Source organism: Cordyceps fumosorosea, assembly GCF_001636725.1.
Source record: "Cordyceps fumosorosea ARSEF 2679 chromosome Unknown scaffold_2, whole genome shotgun sequence".
NCBI lineage: Eukaryota > Fungi > Ascomycota > Sordariomycetes > Hypocreales > Cordycipitaceae > Cordyceps > Cordyceps fumosorosea.
Window position 1 is genome coordinate 43,262 of NW_017387302.1, and position 14,586 is coordinate 57,847.

At 53.9% G+C, this 14,586-nt stretch overlaps 7 protein-coding genes across 7 annotated transcripts; 3 read left to right on the top strand and 4 right to left on the bottom strand.

Annotated features, from left to right (window-relative positions):
* Positions 1 to 49: 49 nt before the first annotated feature.
* On the bottom strand, positions 50 to 620 carry ISF_01170 (Thioredoxin-like fold protein; the record flags this gene model as incomplete). Its single annotated transcript, XM_018844777.1, has 3 exons — positions 50 to 136; positions 203 to 568; positions 609 to 620. 3 exons carry the CDS (start codon positions 618 to 620, stop codon positions 50 to 52), a joined length of 465 nt encoding a protein of 154 aa, XP_018707543.1.
* Positions 621 to 2,242: 1,622 nt separating this feature from the next.
* ISF_01171 (ribosomal protein L14) lies at positions 2,243 to 2,795 on the top strand (the record flags this gene model as incomplete). The annotated part of the gene is made up of 2 exons (XM_018844778.1): positions 2,243 to 2,371; positions 2,481 to 2,795. The coding sequence occupies 2 exons, from the start codon at positions 2,243 to 2,245 to the stop codon at positions 2,793 to 2,795; spliced, it is 444 nt and encodes a 147-aa protein (XP_018707544.1).
* Positions 2,796 to 3,547: 752 nt separating this feature from the next.
* ISF_01172 (Nascent polypeptide-associated complex, alpha subunit) lies at positions 3,548 to 4,326 on the top strand (the record flags this gene model as incomplete). The annotated part of the gene is made up of 3 exons (XM_018844779.1): positions 3,548 to 3,781; positions 3,870 to 3,928; positions 4,005 to 4,326. The coding sequence occupies 3 exons, from the start codon at positions 3,548 to 3,550 to the stop codon at positions 4,324 to 4,326; spliced, it is 615 nt and encodes a 204-aa protein (XP_018707545.1).
* A 545-nt stretch (positions 4,327 to 4,871) lies between these two features.
* ISF_01173 (ATP synthase D chain) lies at positions 4,872 to 5,740 on the top strand (the record flags this gene model as incomplete). The annotated part of the gene is made up of 4 exons (XM_018844780.1): positions 4,872 to 4,880; positions 5,108 to 5,503; positions 5,566 to 5,652; positions 5,711 to 5,740. 4 exons carry the CDS (start codon positions 4,872 to 4,874, stop codon positions 5,738 to 5,740), a joined length of 522 nt encoding a protein of 173 aa, XP_018707546.1.
* Positions 5,741 to 6,094: 354 nt separating this feature from the next.
* On the bottom strand, positions 6,095 to 6,801 carry ISF_01174 (ubiquitin-conjugating enzyme; the record flags this gene model as incomplete). Its single annotated transcript, XM_018844781.1, has 4 exons — positions 6,095 to 6,270; positions 6,342 to 6,473; positions 6,569 to 6,657; positions 6,749 to 6,801. 4 exons carry the CDS (start codon positions 6,799 to 6,801, stop codon positions 6,095 to 6,097), a joined length of 450 nt encoding a protein of 149 aa, XP_018707547.1.
* A 920-nt stretch (positions 6,802 to 7,721) lies between these two features.
* Positions 7,722 to 8,755, bottom strand: ISF_01175 (porphobilinogen deaminase; the record flags this gene model as incomplete). The annotated part of the gene is made up of 3 exons (XM_018844782.1): positions 7,722 to 7,988; positions 8,026 to 8,354; positions 8,488 to 8,755. The coding sequence occupies 3 exons, from the start codon at positions 8,753 to 8,755 to the stop codon at positions 7,722 to 7,724; spliced, it is 864 nt and encodes a 287-aa protein (XP_018707548.1).
* A 407-nt stretch (positions 8,756 to 9,162) lies between these two features.
* ISF_01176 (WD repeat protein) lies at positions 9,163 to 13,645 on the bottom strand (the record flags this gene model as incomplete). The annotated part of the gene is made up of 3 exons (XM_018844783.1): positions 9,163 to 12,509; positions 12,591 to 13,435; positions 13,485 to 13,645. The coding sequence occupies 3 exons, from the start codon at positions 13,643 to 13,645 to the stop codon at positions 9,163 to 9,165; spliced, it is 4,353 nt and encodes a 1,450-aa protein (XP_018707549.1).
* Between the last annotated feature and the right edge of the window lie 941 nt (positions 13,646 to 14,586).

Consider the following 14,586-nt stretch of genomic DNA (forward strand, 5'->3'; position numbering starts at 1 on the left):
AGAAAACCGTCTATCGTACATAAGCAGAATAACGCCAACGTTGAAGGTTTTAGTCGTTCTTCTTAGCATCGAGAATCTTGAGAATTTCCGATTCGTTATCGCCGGCGATGGCTTTTCCGTTGTTCCAGTCGACGGTCTGCACGGGGTACAGTTAGCAACTGATTAGCAAGTCAAGGGTCGCGCCGATGGAAGGCGCACTCACCAGGGGTCTGAGGAAGTTTTCCTTGCTCTCCTTGAATCGCTTCAGCGCATCCTTCTCGTCACGGGCACCCTTGATGACCTTGGAGATGCCGCCAGTGCCAACGTAGCCGAGGATGGTTTGGACCTGGTCGGTGGTGGGGGCGTCCTCGGTGATGTTGAGCTCAAAGGGCTCACGGCCGGGCTTGGTCTGGGCGGAGTGATCGCTGGCTTGATCGATCGTGGCGCCGACCTGGGCGTTGGCGGAGATCTGCTTAACGAGGTTGGCGACCTTTACAGAGGCGGGTGAGCTCGCCTTGTGGAAGACGGTGACGATGTCGAGCGTTTTGTTCTGTTTAGCGGGCAGTCTTGTCAGCTTGCAGTCGCCAGTCTATCGACGTGGATAGTTGGATTGGTCCAATCTGACTTACGAAGCGAAACATTGTGGCGAATTGAGCTTTGCAGAGCTATATGGGTTCTTGCGACAATGGAAAGAGTGTTATGCGGAAGCTTTCACAGGTATGGCTAAATGACGTTTTGCTCGGCATTACTAACACGGAGCTCTGCCTAGCGTCGGTGGTGGGCATGGCTACCGCTTGTTTCCGATAGGCGTGCCGAGATCCTGTCACGAGTTTAATCCAGATGCTTTATGATAAAGAATAAAAACATCAAGTACAGCAACGCTCAAGCAGACAGGGGTAGTATTAAAAAGCGTACAATGAAATCTGTGTGCATAGTACCTCCTTCCATTTGATGCATATTTCGAGCTCAGTTTCGGCCACCGCACTATCAACCTGCCACTTTAGGGTAACTGCACCGGAAAGCGACACCGGAAAGAGACACTGTAAAGCTACGTCTTGTCCTGCTCGCCCAAATTGTTCCTCGCAACATAGCACGCTATGCTCAGCTGAAAACGGTATCTTCTGTCTCATCAAGGGTACTAAGAATGTCGTCCAGTTAGTGTATTCGAGTTTCTTTAGATTGCTTGAAGCGTTTCCATGAAAACATATGCACACTGGGCAGTAGGGACTAGGAGGATGGAGCAGTACGCGCTCCATCACGGCTGCAAATAAGGTGCAGTCAAAGCATGGTATCAGGGTGCTACGCTGTGACGAAACCCTTTGCCATCGTTACTTCGGATCCAAGGCAGCAACGCCAGTGCACCACGCTGGTGTATGAATCGCGCCGGGTTGTATTCATCACATTCACGATCAACCAACAGTTAGGCTCACGAACTCGTCAACAGTTAGAGAGAAAAGAAGAGTATATTAACTGCAGCTATTGGCATGCATAGTACCACCTACGGTGGATGGGCTACGGTTCGATAGTTGGGAAGAGCGTTGCGAGTTTAAGACCTGAGTTCTTTTGCACCAGTTAGCCAGCCGTCCACTGCCATGAATGCAACAAAAGTTTGAATAAACGAATGAATGTCAGAATATGTAAGAATTGAATATCACTTGTCTGGCCGATTTAGCATCTCCGGCGAGAGAGCCACCGGCCAGAATCAATCGCAAATTTACCTCATCAGTGTGATTGCGAGCAGGTGAAGAGAGAAAAAGAAGAAATAATCTTACCATTAGTACCGGAAGAGAGAAATAGAGACTGTCGAGGCACGCTACGCTGCGTCACATCTCGTCATTTCAGCAGCTTGACGTAAATCAACAGTCAGGAAGTTGAATCACGGGCGACCAAAAAAAGTTGAGAGAGAATATTAAGTAGGGATGAAAAGAGTGGAGAATCGACATGTTCGGCTTAGACCGTAGGGATGTTCGGAGTAGGGCAAAACTAATAGTCCGTGAATTTTCGTTAGGGCACGTTGTGATTTTCATAACCCACACGCCTTGCCTTAGCCGAGACCGTCAAAAAGTCATTTGGTGCTTTCAAGGTGTGCACATCTCCAAACTACATCCACCCCAGACCATATCCGACATTTGGTACGAATAAATATTCCCCGTTCTCGAGAGCGCAAACGATTCCTCGCTGTTTCGAACACAAAGACGTTGCGCCGTACGAATAGAGCATTGCGGGCTGACCGTTCCTCCCCTCCAGATCAACAATAGTCACAATGGGCGACGCAGTCATTGAGGGATCCAACTGGCGCCTCGTCGAGGTCGGCCGTGTTGTGCTGATCACCAGCGACCACCCCTTCACCGGCAGAATCGCTGCCATTGTCGAGATCATCGACCACAAGCGCGTACGTTCGCCCCCCGCCGAAAACCGCACCGACCGTGGAAAGCAGAGCTACATTGGTTTTGTGATGGAGTAGTCATTCGCTGACATGCAATTTCGTTCCCCGAATCTAGGTTCTCGTCGAAGGCACCTCCTCAGATGAAAGCCTCGTTGTCCCGAGACAAGCCGTCCCCCTCAACAAGGTCCTCCTGTCGCCCCTCACCATCCCTGGCCTCATCCGCGGCTCCCGCCACGCCGCCCTGAAGAAGCAGTGGGAGAAGTCCGAGATTGACGCCAAGTGGAAGGAGACCAACTGGGCCAAGAAGCGCGCCCAGCTCGCCAAGCGCAAGGCCCTGTCCGACTTTGACCGCTTCAAGGTCATGCGCCTCAAGACCCAGCGCCGATTCGAGGAGCGCAAGGCTCTGGCCAAGATCAAGGCTGCCGCGTAAACCGTCACCTTTTGTCATGGAGTTCAATTGTAATGTTGGAGCCTTGAGCAAGGGACGTGGTTAGGGCCGGAGAACGCATTGAAGAGGTCAGGGGAGGATTTCACGGTATAGATGGTTGCGGTATGAAAAATTCCGGGACAGGCAAAACGCATTACGGGCAGCACGACAGCGTTTGAAAAGCTGCTTGCTGTTTATCTTTTTATAAACCCCCAATCCCCGTTCTGGAAGGGCTGTATGTCACATTTCATCGATTATGATGAACGGAGTCAATACGGAAGTTCAGAGATTCAAATGAATTACAAAAAAAGAACAAAAATATTGGCACACACTGCAGTGAATTTCGCATGGCTTTGAATTTGTAGCATGTATTTTGAATAATGAAATGATGTTTTGAATGTTCGCGCGCGTTCAATACCACCACTCTTTGTCATTCTTTCTGGTTCCCCAGAAGACATGCCAGGAAGTGGTGGATTGCCTAATGTGGGTTAGCGCCTGTCCACCACCAAACCCTAGAATTTCGCTGTGCAGTTTTGGCCTCACAAAACGGCGGCGGTAGTGAATCGTAGCTCGAGCACGACCCCATAGGATTTGACAATAATCTGTGAGTAGCCAACGCTCCAGTGATTGAGATGCGGCCAATTTTACACCTAGAGAAAGCCACATCAATGGGCCTTCATTTGGAGGGAATTTGATGGTGATGCGGGGATGCGACGGCTTGCTAACCAAGCGAAACAGCACCTACATCAGACACAATGGCCAACCCCAGAGTCGAGGAGCTTCCCGACGACGAGACCCAGCGTCCCACCGTCGACCAGAACGACAGCAGCGACGAGTCCGACGTCGAGGAGGGCGAGGCCAACCTGCCCGCCGGCTCGACTGCCGTCGTCCACTCTCGCAACGAGAAGAAGGCCCGCAAGGCCCTCGAGAAGCTGCACCTCACTCGCGTGCCTGGCATCACCCGCGTCACTCTCCGCCGCCCGAAGAACGTACGTCTATCGAATTTATAAGGCTGGAACCGCAGCAGGAACTATAATGCGGAATTGATGGGAGAGGCAAGCTAACCAAGCCAAACAGATCCTCTTCGTCATCAACAACCCCGAGGTCTACAGGTCCCCCAACAGCAACACCTACATGTGAGTCTCCCCGGCGACTTGGTCGATGAAAACTGGCCGCGCAAAGGAACGGAGGTGCTGACCGGGCTGCCTGCAGTGTCTTTGGTGAGGCCAAGATGGAGGACATCAACGCCACCGCCCAGGCCGCCGCCGCCCAGCAGATTGCCGCCCAGGCTGCTGCTGACGGTGGTGAGCATGCCGGCCACGACCACGCCGGCCACAGCCACGCCCAGGACGGTGATGCCAAGAAGGAAGAGGAGGAGGAGGATGACGATGAGGAGGTTGACGCTGAGGGTATTGAGGATAAGGACATCGAGCTGGTCATGACACAGGCCAGCGTCAGCCGCAACAAGGCCATCAAAGCACTCAAGGAAAACGACAACGATATTGTCAATTCCATCATGGCTCTCAGTATCTAGCCCTTGATATGTTTTGAAAACCTTTATCTTCTTTTACTGCAACGCATACGAAAGACGGCGCGGGATGGGAAAAAATGTTCACATGTTGGTAGTGCGGTAGAACGCATATACTGGCCATGTATACCTAGATATACCTTGGTACCTGGACATGAATTTTATGTCTATAATGGAATCAAACTGAACAAAAACTTGTCTCAAGTATGGATATTGGTCCGACTGACTGCTTGCATAGCTTGGCTTGCTGGAGTGGCGTTATGTAAATTGAACAGATCGTCGTTCACTATATGTCATCTAAATAAGGAAACAACTTTACGGTATCTAAAAATATGCCATAATGTTGGAGGCTTCAAGCCGGGATGGCATTCCCGTCCATGGTACTCCGTACTTGCTTACCTTCGTTTCTCGGAACAAGCCGCGATTGAGGTCACGTGATTTAGTCACGTTTGCGCCTCGTTCCTGGCCGCTCGGGTTGCAGCAAAGTCAATCAACACCTTGGACCAGCAATATACCTCTCCACTCCGAGAAACCTCACAAACAACGACAAAATGGCCACGGTAAGTTGAAAACTTTCCAATTGATGCGACCTGCACGCGAGGTCCACTCCGAAGCAAATCCGAGCGATGCAAACCGCCGCCACGAGGCGCCCAGCTCGACGGAAAAAGGGAGCCTGGCCCCCCGACCGTGCGGATCCGCCGAAGCATCCCCCGAATGCGAGTCCAGCGATGACGAAGCCGAAAAAAAAATGAAGGATTTGAGAGTTGGAGACTAACTCGTTATATAGCGAAGCGCTGCTCTGAAGCTTGACTGGTCCAAGGTGACCACCTCGCTGGGCCTCCGCGGCAACACCGTCGCCTCGCTGCAGGCCTTCAAGAAGCGCAACGAGGACGCCCGCCGCAAGGTGCAGCTCCTGTCGGAGCAGGCGACCACGGTCGACTTCGCCGCCTACCGCGCGGGCCTCAAGAACCAGGCCGTCGTCGACGAGATCGAGAAGCGCTTCACCGCGTTCAAGCCCACCACGTACGACGTCAACCGCCAGCTCAAGGCCATCGACGCCTTCGAGGTCGAGGCCGTCAAGAACGCCGAGGCCACCAAGCAGGCCGTCGACCTGGAGCTCAAGGACCTGGCCGCCACGCTGAAGAACATTGAGGAGGCCCGTCCGTTCGAGGAGCTCACTGTCGTATGTTTATGCTGCTGTCGGGTAGTTGGTGACGGGATAGGTGCTGATGAGATATTTAACAGGACGAAGTTGCCGCTGCCGAGAAGTCCATCGACGAGAAGGCGACTCAGCTCATCTCCAAGGGCCGATGGATGGTCCCCGGCTACAAGGTACGTTTTTGTCTCGGCTCTTGTGAATTTTGGATAAGAGTGCTGACACCCCCGATAGGAGAAGTTTGGCGACCTCGCCCTTGTATAATCAGCTTACGCTGCCCGGCTTTGCAACCCTACAGCTTTCCTTTGTGTACTCTAGCATTGTAGATACAATATATCAAAGTGGTAGGGCTACGTCTCTACTTATACCCGACTTCTGTTTAATTCTTGCCAAGTGATGCGTTGAGTGTCTACGCTGGTTCAACATGGGGCTAAGGCTAATGCAGATAGAACCATGGACGTAAATGAGTTTCATATTTTTTTATTTGTTGTTTTTATAGTTGCGGATTCTAAACGGGACCCAACAAGGAAGCTCCAAATGCAATGCTCTTCATACTAGTATCAACAAACGCTTCAACTCAGCTGCTACCGTGCGTCTACCATGATTTTATGAGCAATATCAAGACTTGGCATATTTGGTAGTCCACTCCTTGGCCGTGGCAATGGCGGCTTGCTCGTCCTCCTTCCAGCTCTTTGCGACGTCGGCGGCGAGGGGATCGTCGGGGTTGGGGGCGCCGAGGAGGGCCTGGATGGACAGCAGGATTGTTCTGATTTGCAGGGCGGGGGACCAATTATCTAGCAGATATGAATGTCAGCCAAGATTACAATGTGCTGGGCTTTCAAGGAATGTAATGGTGGTGCCATACTTTTCAGAACATCGAGACAGATGCGCCCGAGCTTGTCGACATTGGGGTGGAAGATTTTTGTGAGGAAGCGAATCTTGGGGGGCGTCATGGGGTAGTCTTCAGGGAGAAAGAGTTCGAGCTTGAAGATGCCGCCTGCGGATGGGCACGCGCGTCAGTTTCATATACGGATCTATGTCACGCTGGCTCGTGAGCGAGGCGCGGGGGAGGGGACGGCCAGACGGACGGACCTTCGTAGGGCGACTGCGCAGGGCCGTGGATTTCGACGTCAAAATAACGCAGGTTGTCCTCGTGGGGGACGGCGCTGATTCCTGGGACACTGCAGGAAGAAGAAGGAGGAAATGGAACGGTTAGTATGGGAGACCGCAGTGGCAGGAAGTAAGAAGAGCTGGGCGACGGGTTTGACGTACGGTTCGGCCATGAGGCGTTCGGTCTCTTTTATTATTCGCTTCGGCAGCGCCATGGTGACAGGTTCGCTGGACAGAAGACTTGAACCTTGAAATAATGCGTAGTGTTCTATCTGCTTCTTCGGCGAAATGTCGTAGTCGTAAAGGAGAACTCTGAGAGGAGGTTTTGGACTCGTCAAAAACTATGGACTTGCTGGGAAACGGCGCGCAGAGGGACTGGCTGCGTGATCAGCTGCAGGTGGCGGCGAGGCGGGGCATGCGACACCTCTTGCAAGGCAAGACAGGGTAGAGTCAGTGAATGGTGTTGTTGCAAGCTTGCTGGGGCGGAAAAGAGTAAAAATGTCTATTGATAAGCAATTTGTGTATAGTGACTGCTGCCCACGATGGAAGGAGAAAAAAGCCGAAAGGTTACTTTGACTAGTTGGGCGAGGCTTCTGGCGTAGCGAGGAGGGAGGGGAAAGGAACTGAACGCCTTGTTACAGTGGCAGTATAAGTAAGTGGCGGGGTTTTGCGACAATCACCAAACCAAAGCGTACATAGGTACTGAACCCCTCAATCTGGCGGCTATTTCGCGGTGGGCATTGCAATAATTGGCAAAAATAATACTTGAAAAAAAAAACCGCATATATAGCCGGATAAATAGAACCTGGATGCCTGTATTTTTCAGTTCTTTCAATTCTGTATACCTGTCGCTACGCAAACCTGGCCGATGACACGGATGGCGTGTCTGGTGCGCGTACAAATTTTGGATTGCATCGAACAGCTCCTGAAGAATTACAGATTGGAATCTCGATAAAAATTTCACATATTTATGAACCGTATACACCTTCTATATGGAAAATGAGGATGTCTTAACATCAATTTCCACGGAAGGGATTTGCTGGCTGAGTGAAGAGTGCAGCAGCCCAACCAGGCCGTGGGTCGCCGGCTTTCATGGTATCGTCTATGTAGGCTATGTACATTCCCTCTTCTACTATCAATTGGCAGTGACATCAACAGGCTGCTGTTCCTTTGGCAGTCTGTTCGCAATTACCTCTCGTAGAATGTCCTGCGCGCCCGCCTTGACCAAGAGCTCCGCCAGGTCGTACCCCAGCGCCTCGGCCTCCTCCTCCGTCGCGACCGTCCTCTCCAGCACGTCCTCGACCGCCGTCTGCCCGTCCAGGCTTACCACAATCGCGCCCAGCCGCAGCCTCTCGCCCGGCAGCCACGCCGTCTCCACGCCCACCGGCACGGTGCACCCGCCCTCCAGACGGCGCAGCAGCGCGCGCTCCGCCAGGCACGCGCGCGTGGCCCGGGAGTCCGCCCATGCGCTCCAGCCCGGCCGCGGACATGATCATGCACGCGTACTCAGAGGGGGAGGAGTGGTCGATGGTGGCGAGTCGCGTGTCGACGTTGCCGCGGAGGTTGGCGAAGCGCAGGTGCGGGTGGCGACGGCGCAGCTGCGCGGCGCGGCGCACGGATGAGGTGCCGACGACGGAGCCGGCGGGGAGGCCGCTGACGCTGGTGATGCTGGACTGCAGGTCGGTGCGGACGACGAGCGCGTCGCGGGGGTCGTCGCGCGCCGGGATGACGGCGAGCTCGCAGTCCTCAGGGAGCGTCGTGGGCATGTCTATACCCCGCGGGAAGGCACACACACACATGTCAGCAACTTTGCTCTTCTTAAAAAGGGAATAGAGAGAGAGAGAGAGAGAGAGAGAGGCTGGCAAGAGAGAAGGAAAGGAAAGAGGAAGAGGTTTACTGACCTTTCAGACAGTGCACAATGACGTCAATCTCGCCGGCCCGCAACTTGGCCTCGAGCTCCGACGTCCACAGGTTCTTGCCCTCGAAACTGTAGAGCGCCGTGACCTTGTCGCGGTCCCCGAGCGTGCGCATCGCATCAACGGCGAAGGAGCGCGCGGGGTGCAGCGCGGAGAGCGAGGCGCGGACACCTTCGGCCTGGATCTTGGCGAGGATGGACTGCCGCGTGCCGATGCGAACGGCGGGGGGCGTCGCCGGTGCCGGATCTGCCATGGCCGGGCCCGGGGGATGTGAGGTGAGGTGAGGTGAAGTGCGGGATTTGCTAGATGAAGAAGTGATGGGATGGAGGCCAATGGATGAGTCGAGGGGATCTGTACGATTTTTGAGTTTTAAATGAAATGTGTAAGATTTTACCGGTTCGAACGAGATGAGGCTCTGCTTTACCGGGGATATTTTCACCGAGACCCGCCTCCGGCTAGTTCGTTGTGAGAAAACACATTGAAGGCCGAGGCACATGCACATGGCTAGATCGTGAATTTTATACATTGAATTATTTCATTGTTATTACAGGAGTACACTGGCACGACAACCGCTGCTCGCTGGCATCCTTGGGAGGACGGTCAATCAAGCCTCTTCGGGGGCACAACGCACAGAAGCCCGGGCTACCCGACGAGGGAAAACTAGCCTCCTCGCCGGCCGCCGCGCTTCTGGCCCGTGCCCCGTGACCACGACCCGGCCGTCCGCTTAAACGGGCCGAAACCGAGCGACACGGGCGGCGTCACCGGCAGCCTCGACTTGCCGCTCCCGGAGCCTGCCGCGGTATCGAAGCCCAGACGGGCCCATCCCCGAGGCTGCTTGTCCGGCACGGCCACCTCCTCCTGCTCCTCGCCGCCGCTGCCGATCGCAGGGTCAGGAAGCAGGCTCATCGTCGAACGGCCCTTGAGCATCGCTGCCTGCAGCGCCGCCCACGATTCCACCTGCCCATTTGCCGCCTCTTCCACGCAGTTGCATTCGTCGCCGGCCGGGCATTGCGTCTCGCCGGCGGCATGCCATTCGCCTAAACAGTCCTCGTGGCTCGCACAGCCGCACGCAAGACAGGTCGGGAACAGCGCGTCGACCGGCTCCGTGCAGTATACACAGAGGAGCTTGTTCTGTCGTTGCTGGCAGCGGTCGCAGGTGCCGACGGCGCCTCCGACCCTGGGATCAGAGGACGTGTACTGCAGCGGCTCCAGCTGTGTTTCGTGGACGCGGCAGAGTCCGATAATGTCGAGCCCGCGGCCTGACGCAAGGAGGGCCTGCAGGTTATCCTGTTTGCCTATGACTAGTGGTGATGACTTGCTGGGTAGGATGCCGCTGCCGCTGGCACTGAACGGGCTGTCTCCGAGCCCGTTTGGCGAGGCATCTTCCTTTAGAATGTTGAACTTCATCACCTCCAACCGAGCTAAGGGCTGCTCCCACATCTGCAGCAGCTCTGCATATGCGTATCTATAGTTCGTATAAAGGTCGGACAGCCTTGGATCAAGGAGCGGGTAAGACATCCATCCATCTTCGTCAAAAATGCTCTGGTCCTCTAGAATAACCGCAATGTTTGTGGGGACTAGTGTTGTCAAGTCTTCCTTTAGAGCATCGTCATCCGACATGGACGTCCTGCCACCTCCAGAGCCAACCACGCCTGCAGTTCCTCCACCGCTGCTGCTCACTGTGCGCGGTGCAATGCTGTTTAAAATCATCTCAGCTGGACTGGGCTTTTTCTTTCCCTGCAAAGGCGGTGATGTAGACGTCGCGGTTCCAGTAAATGAGCGAGGAAGATTCGCAGCCAAGGTCGACGCAAATCCGGTGCTTCCTTTCTGCTGTATTGGCCGCGAGCTCGGAGATTTGGAAAGCACCACCGTAGATTCTTGATCATTTAGGAGGCTTTTCCCCTTGGACGGCGGTGTTTCACCACATGAGAAGGAATTCGGCCCCGTCTCTGCGTTCCATACACCATCATCTGATGTTTGTGACCTAGCGTAGTTGACCGGAGTATGAAGCGTCCCAGGTGTTGTTATCGCAGAGTTGGTGAAGCTCCTGCTGTAGATGTTCCACGACGTAGCATCTGCAGGGAAGTAGTCCAACGAATATGATGGTGCCTTTAAGGGTAAAGGAGTTTCCTGCTTGGGCAGGTTTGATTTGGCGTATGCGACACTGTGCTCTGCTGAAGCTTCGCTGAAAATGCACGCAAGCATGGCTAGCATTTGGATGTCAGCTGTGCTCTCGAAATGATCAAATAGGTCGGCAATGAGATCCTTCGCTAGAGGATGCTGGCCCCATCGAACCCTGCCAAAAAGCGCGTTGTCACGCGCCCAAGGATCTGGAGGAGCATTTTTATCGATATGGCCAACTCGTGAAACAACGTCTCGCGCAATTACTAGGATCGAGTCGCCACGCGGTGTATTGCCGCCCAACACCTCTAGTGGGATGCCCTGGCGTAGAAGAAGGGCCAAGTACAGCCAGATATTTGAGAGATCGGCAAAGCCATGCTTCTCAGCAACGCGGGCATTATGGTTGCAGACATCTGCGCCATCTCCGAAGATGGCATACTCTTCAGCAAATTCGCGTTTCGAGGGCAAATCTGCGCGGAGGTCATGGATCGAGATGACATTCCGCGCCTTGACGATGCGGCGGCGGCTCATCCCAGTACCAGTAGCTGTTCCAATGCCGGTGCCTGTTCCAGTACCGGTGCCAGCGCCACTGGATCTTACGGAACGGTCCTCGCTCCATGCCTTCTTGGGTTGGCGACTCGGACGATACCACATATTCATGTTATGAATAGAGGTAGATTCTGAGTCGCTAGAGGAGGAATCCGAGGACGACCGGTCCGAATCGGAATCTCCAGATTGGTCATCGGTAGCAGACGCTTCCTCGGTATTTTCTCGCTGGCGTGGACTCTGATCATAAGATAACCGCCCGAATCCTGCAAAAAAAGGTTCGTTCTTGGGCCTGTCCCTGGCGACATCTCCAGTAGACGAAAATAGAGCTCGGAATTTCTCTTCCTTGGTGGGAAAGAAGCATACAAGCTTTCCATCATTGGAGAACCGGGCACCACAGGTTCGAGGGGGCGGCGGCATGATTGCGCGACCATGAGGAGCAATTGTCGTGTCGACTTCGCCAGTGCTGGGGAGTTCTTGCGACATGGACGCCGATCCGGTAGCTGCCGGATCCTCGTCCTCGCTTGAGCTGTCGTCTGCCAGACCATCCAAGTCGTCGTCCAGATCACGCACGTTTTTGAAGAACGTAGTGCTCGACTCCAAGTCCACCTCACCAAGAAGATATGTGAAAGCAACTTCGAGGCAGTTTTGCTTCCGCAGTAGAAACTGACTTGCCAGTTTGTGTATTTCGCGGTGCAATCTCTTGTGCGTCCCTTCTGGCATGAAGGAGGACTTTTCAATGGTGAATTTGGGCGCCTTGCGTTTGGGGTATCCTGTTGGAACATCAATTTTGACTTTGATGAAAATCGAATCGGCATCAACGCCCCAAGGACCAGTCAATGATGCGTTAAATGTCAAACTGTCCATGTCGATGTTGTCCCATTTTACCTTGGGAATTTGCGTGCTAACGCGCAGAAGCTCTTCTTGGATAGTATCAGGCTCGCCCCATTGGTCCTCTGGAAAGCTGTGGGACATGAGACCAACTTTCGATGGGAGACGACGAAAGGTATCTGTTGAAGTTTTGCGCTTGTTCATTGTAATGCCTTTCATCCACCCAATCGCCGACTGGCTGTCTGTGGTCTTTCTACTTGAAAGCGCTTTAGCCTTCATTGACGGACCACGCCAAACAGGCTGTGAGTATCGGTTGTACGGTAGACTCGCTCGAGCGCCAGCGTTGGCGCTGGCTCTTTGCTGGGGATGTCCAGATATCCTTTGGTCACTCATAGTTCCAGTTTTGCGGTCCTTGCTGGATGAATCATCGACTGCTCGGAAGGTCCTATAGCTCGCGCCTTTTCGGGTAATTTTCAACCCTTTTCTTGCAGGGCCACCTCTCGCATGGCCTACAGAGCTCAGTGTAGTCGTGTCGATGCAGTGCAATCGCAGCTCGTTGTCAGTTCCCCACGACACTAATTGAAACTCACGCTCATCCATGCCTGCTTCCGAAACACCGCCGCGACTTCTCCACAGGAATTCCTTTGCTTTGTGCTCTCCGTGACCAGGGAAAATGGCTGCCGGCGGAGGCGAGGCCTCGACCGGAGAGTCGTCCGACCAGAGGCGGTCGTAGAGGAACAAGTCACCCGGCTCATTCTGAGGCATGGCCAGAAGTCCCCAGCCAAAGGGTGTATGCCGCGCTCGCCACACAGGGTAGTCAGTTCGGATTATGTGTTCTGGTTCGTCGCCCCCGGTTTCGTAGTCCCAGAACTTGATGCTTTTATCCAAAGAACATGTGACAATTCCTGTCGATCGCGTTCGGTTCCAGTCGATACCGTAAATCTTGGATGTGTGTGCGGTTATGGAACGAATAGGCTTTGAGGCCTTTCGCTCGTCCCAGATATGGAGCCATCGGTCGTGTGCTGACGCAACGATGTGGGAGTCTTGTCGATTGTACTTCACTTGCGTCGCGCCGGCGAACCAGTCGTAAAAGGTAAGTACAGGTTGACGAGGCCGTCGGAGATCCCACGTGTGAACCGAACCGTCAACTGAGCAGGTCGCAAGAAGATCGGGATGGTGGGCGGAGAAATTAACGTCCGTGATTGCTCTGCTATGCCCTTGAAGAGAATGTTCGATTGGTCCGGAGCTTGAATCCTCCCTCATGTTAAGATTCCATACCAGGGCTCTGTGGTTGGCTGTAGAGACGACCCAGTAGTCTCGGGCCGCGAACGGTGACCATTGTACGTCGACGACAAGCCATGGCATTCCAGGGCTTCGGAGACGGCGAGGCGGGTTGTACGGAGAGTCTAGGTCAATGATTGCAAGGCCGTCGGGACTGTAAATGTTAGCGCAAGCGCTGAACGTGGCTCAAACCAAACACTCACGATGCGAGGGCAATATCTCGACCAGACGGAGAGATTGTGGCCGAGCCGACGAGGCCGTCCACGTGGATTGTGCCATCTGCTTCAAAGCTCTCGCTATCAAAGGCGGATTTAATGATCCTCCCCTTCTTCGGCTCTTCAGCTGTTTTGTCGTGGGACGGCATGTTGTCGCACGGGCGCAATGGTCATGACGCCGATTGATCAAGTCTTGCGCTCGGTGGCGGGGGAAGATCCCTATGCCATGACGGGTGCCACAGGCAGCTCACAGATTAACTGAAGATCGCCGAGCGAGCTGTTTCTGGTCGACACGGGGGTCGCGCGGGACTTTGTCGCAAGTCGATGCCAATGGTAGATGGCTGCTGGAGATATGCGGCAAGATAGCTTCAGAGTGGAACTAGTGACGATGAGTGTGGCGCGGGGGCGTGCTGAGCCACACCACTCAAAACCTCTGTGGCGTTCCTCTTAAGACCAACAAGTTAACAAGCGACAAGGCGCTGTTGCAATCAATCTAATCTGTATTCGTGATTCCAAATAGTCTGACCCGCGCGAGTGATGGACTTTTTTTCTTAATCATGAAGCGGTTACTCGAATTGCGCTTCCATCATGCTTTGTCGGGGATCGTTCCGAATAACTAGTCTATGGCCAGAAGTCTATAAGTCTGATGCATGCAAGAACAAGTCCGAGATCCATTCTTGTCGGACTTCGACATCAATGACTAGCCCTACGAGGATGCCAAGAAATTGAAGAGGGGATTATGGCAATCGCTGAGGATTGACCCCTGAGTTACTTCGCCTGGGGGCCTGAGGACGAGTTGAGTCGAGCTGTGACGACCCAAGGCAACCAATTAAACAAACCAGGCGCACAGATTACTGGTAAACTTTGTCATGTTTCCCTTGAGTTAGGCGAGGGCACTAAGCCGGGCGTGTGGTCTCAACTTCCAAATTGAGCTGGAATGCGAGGAGCTGAAAGCCCAGCGGCACCCAGCGGCACGAAAAAGCCGTCGAGAAGGCTTAGCGCAGAGCAGAGGACAAATGGAAAAGTGACGCCCAGACGAAAATAGCAGTACCCCAGGAAATTACTGGCTGATTTGTATCAGCTTTTGGGA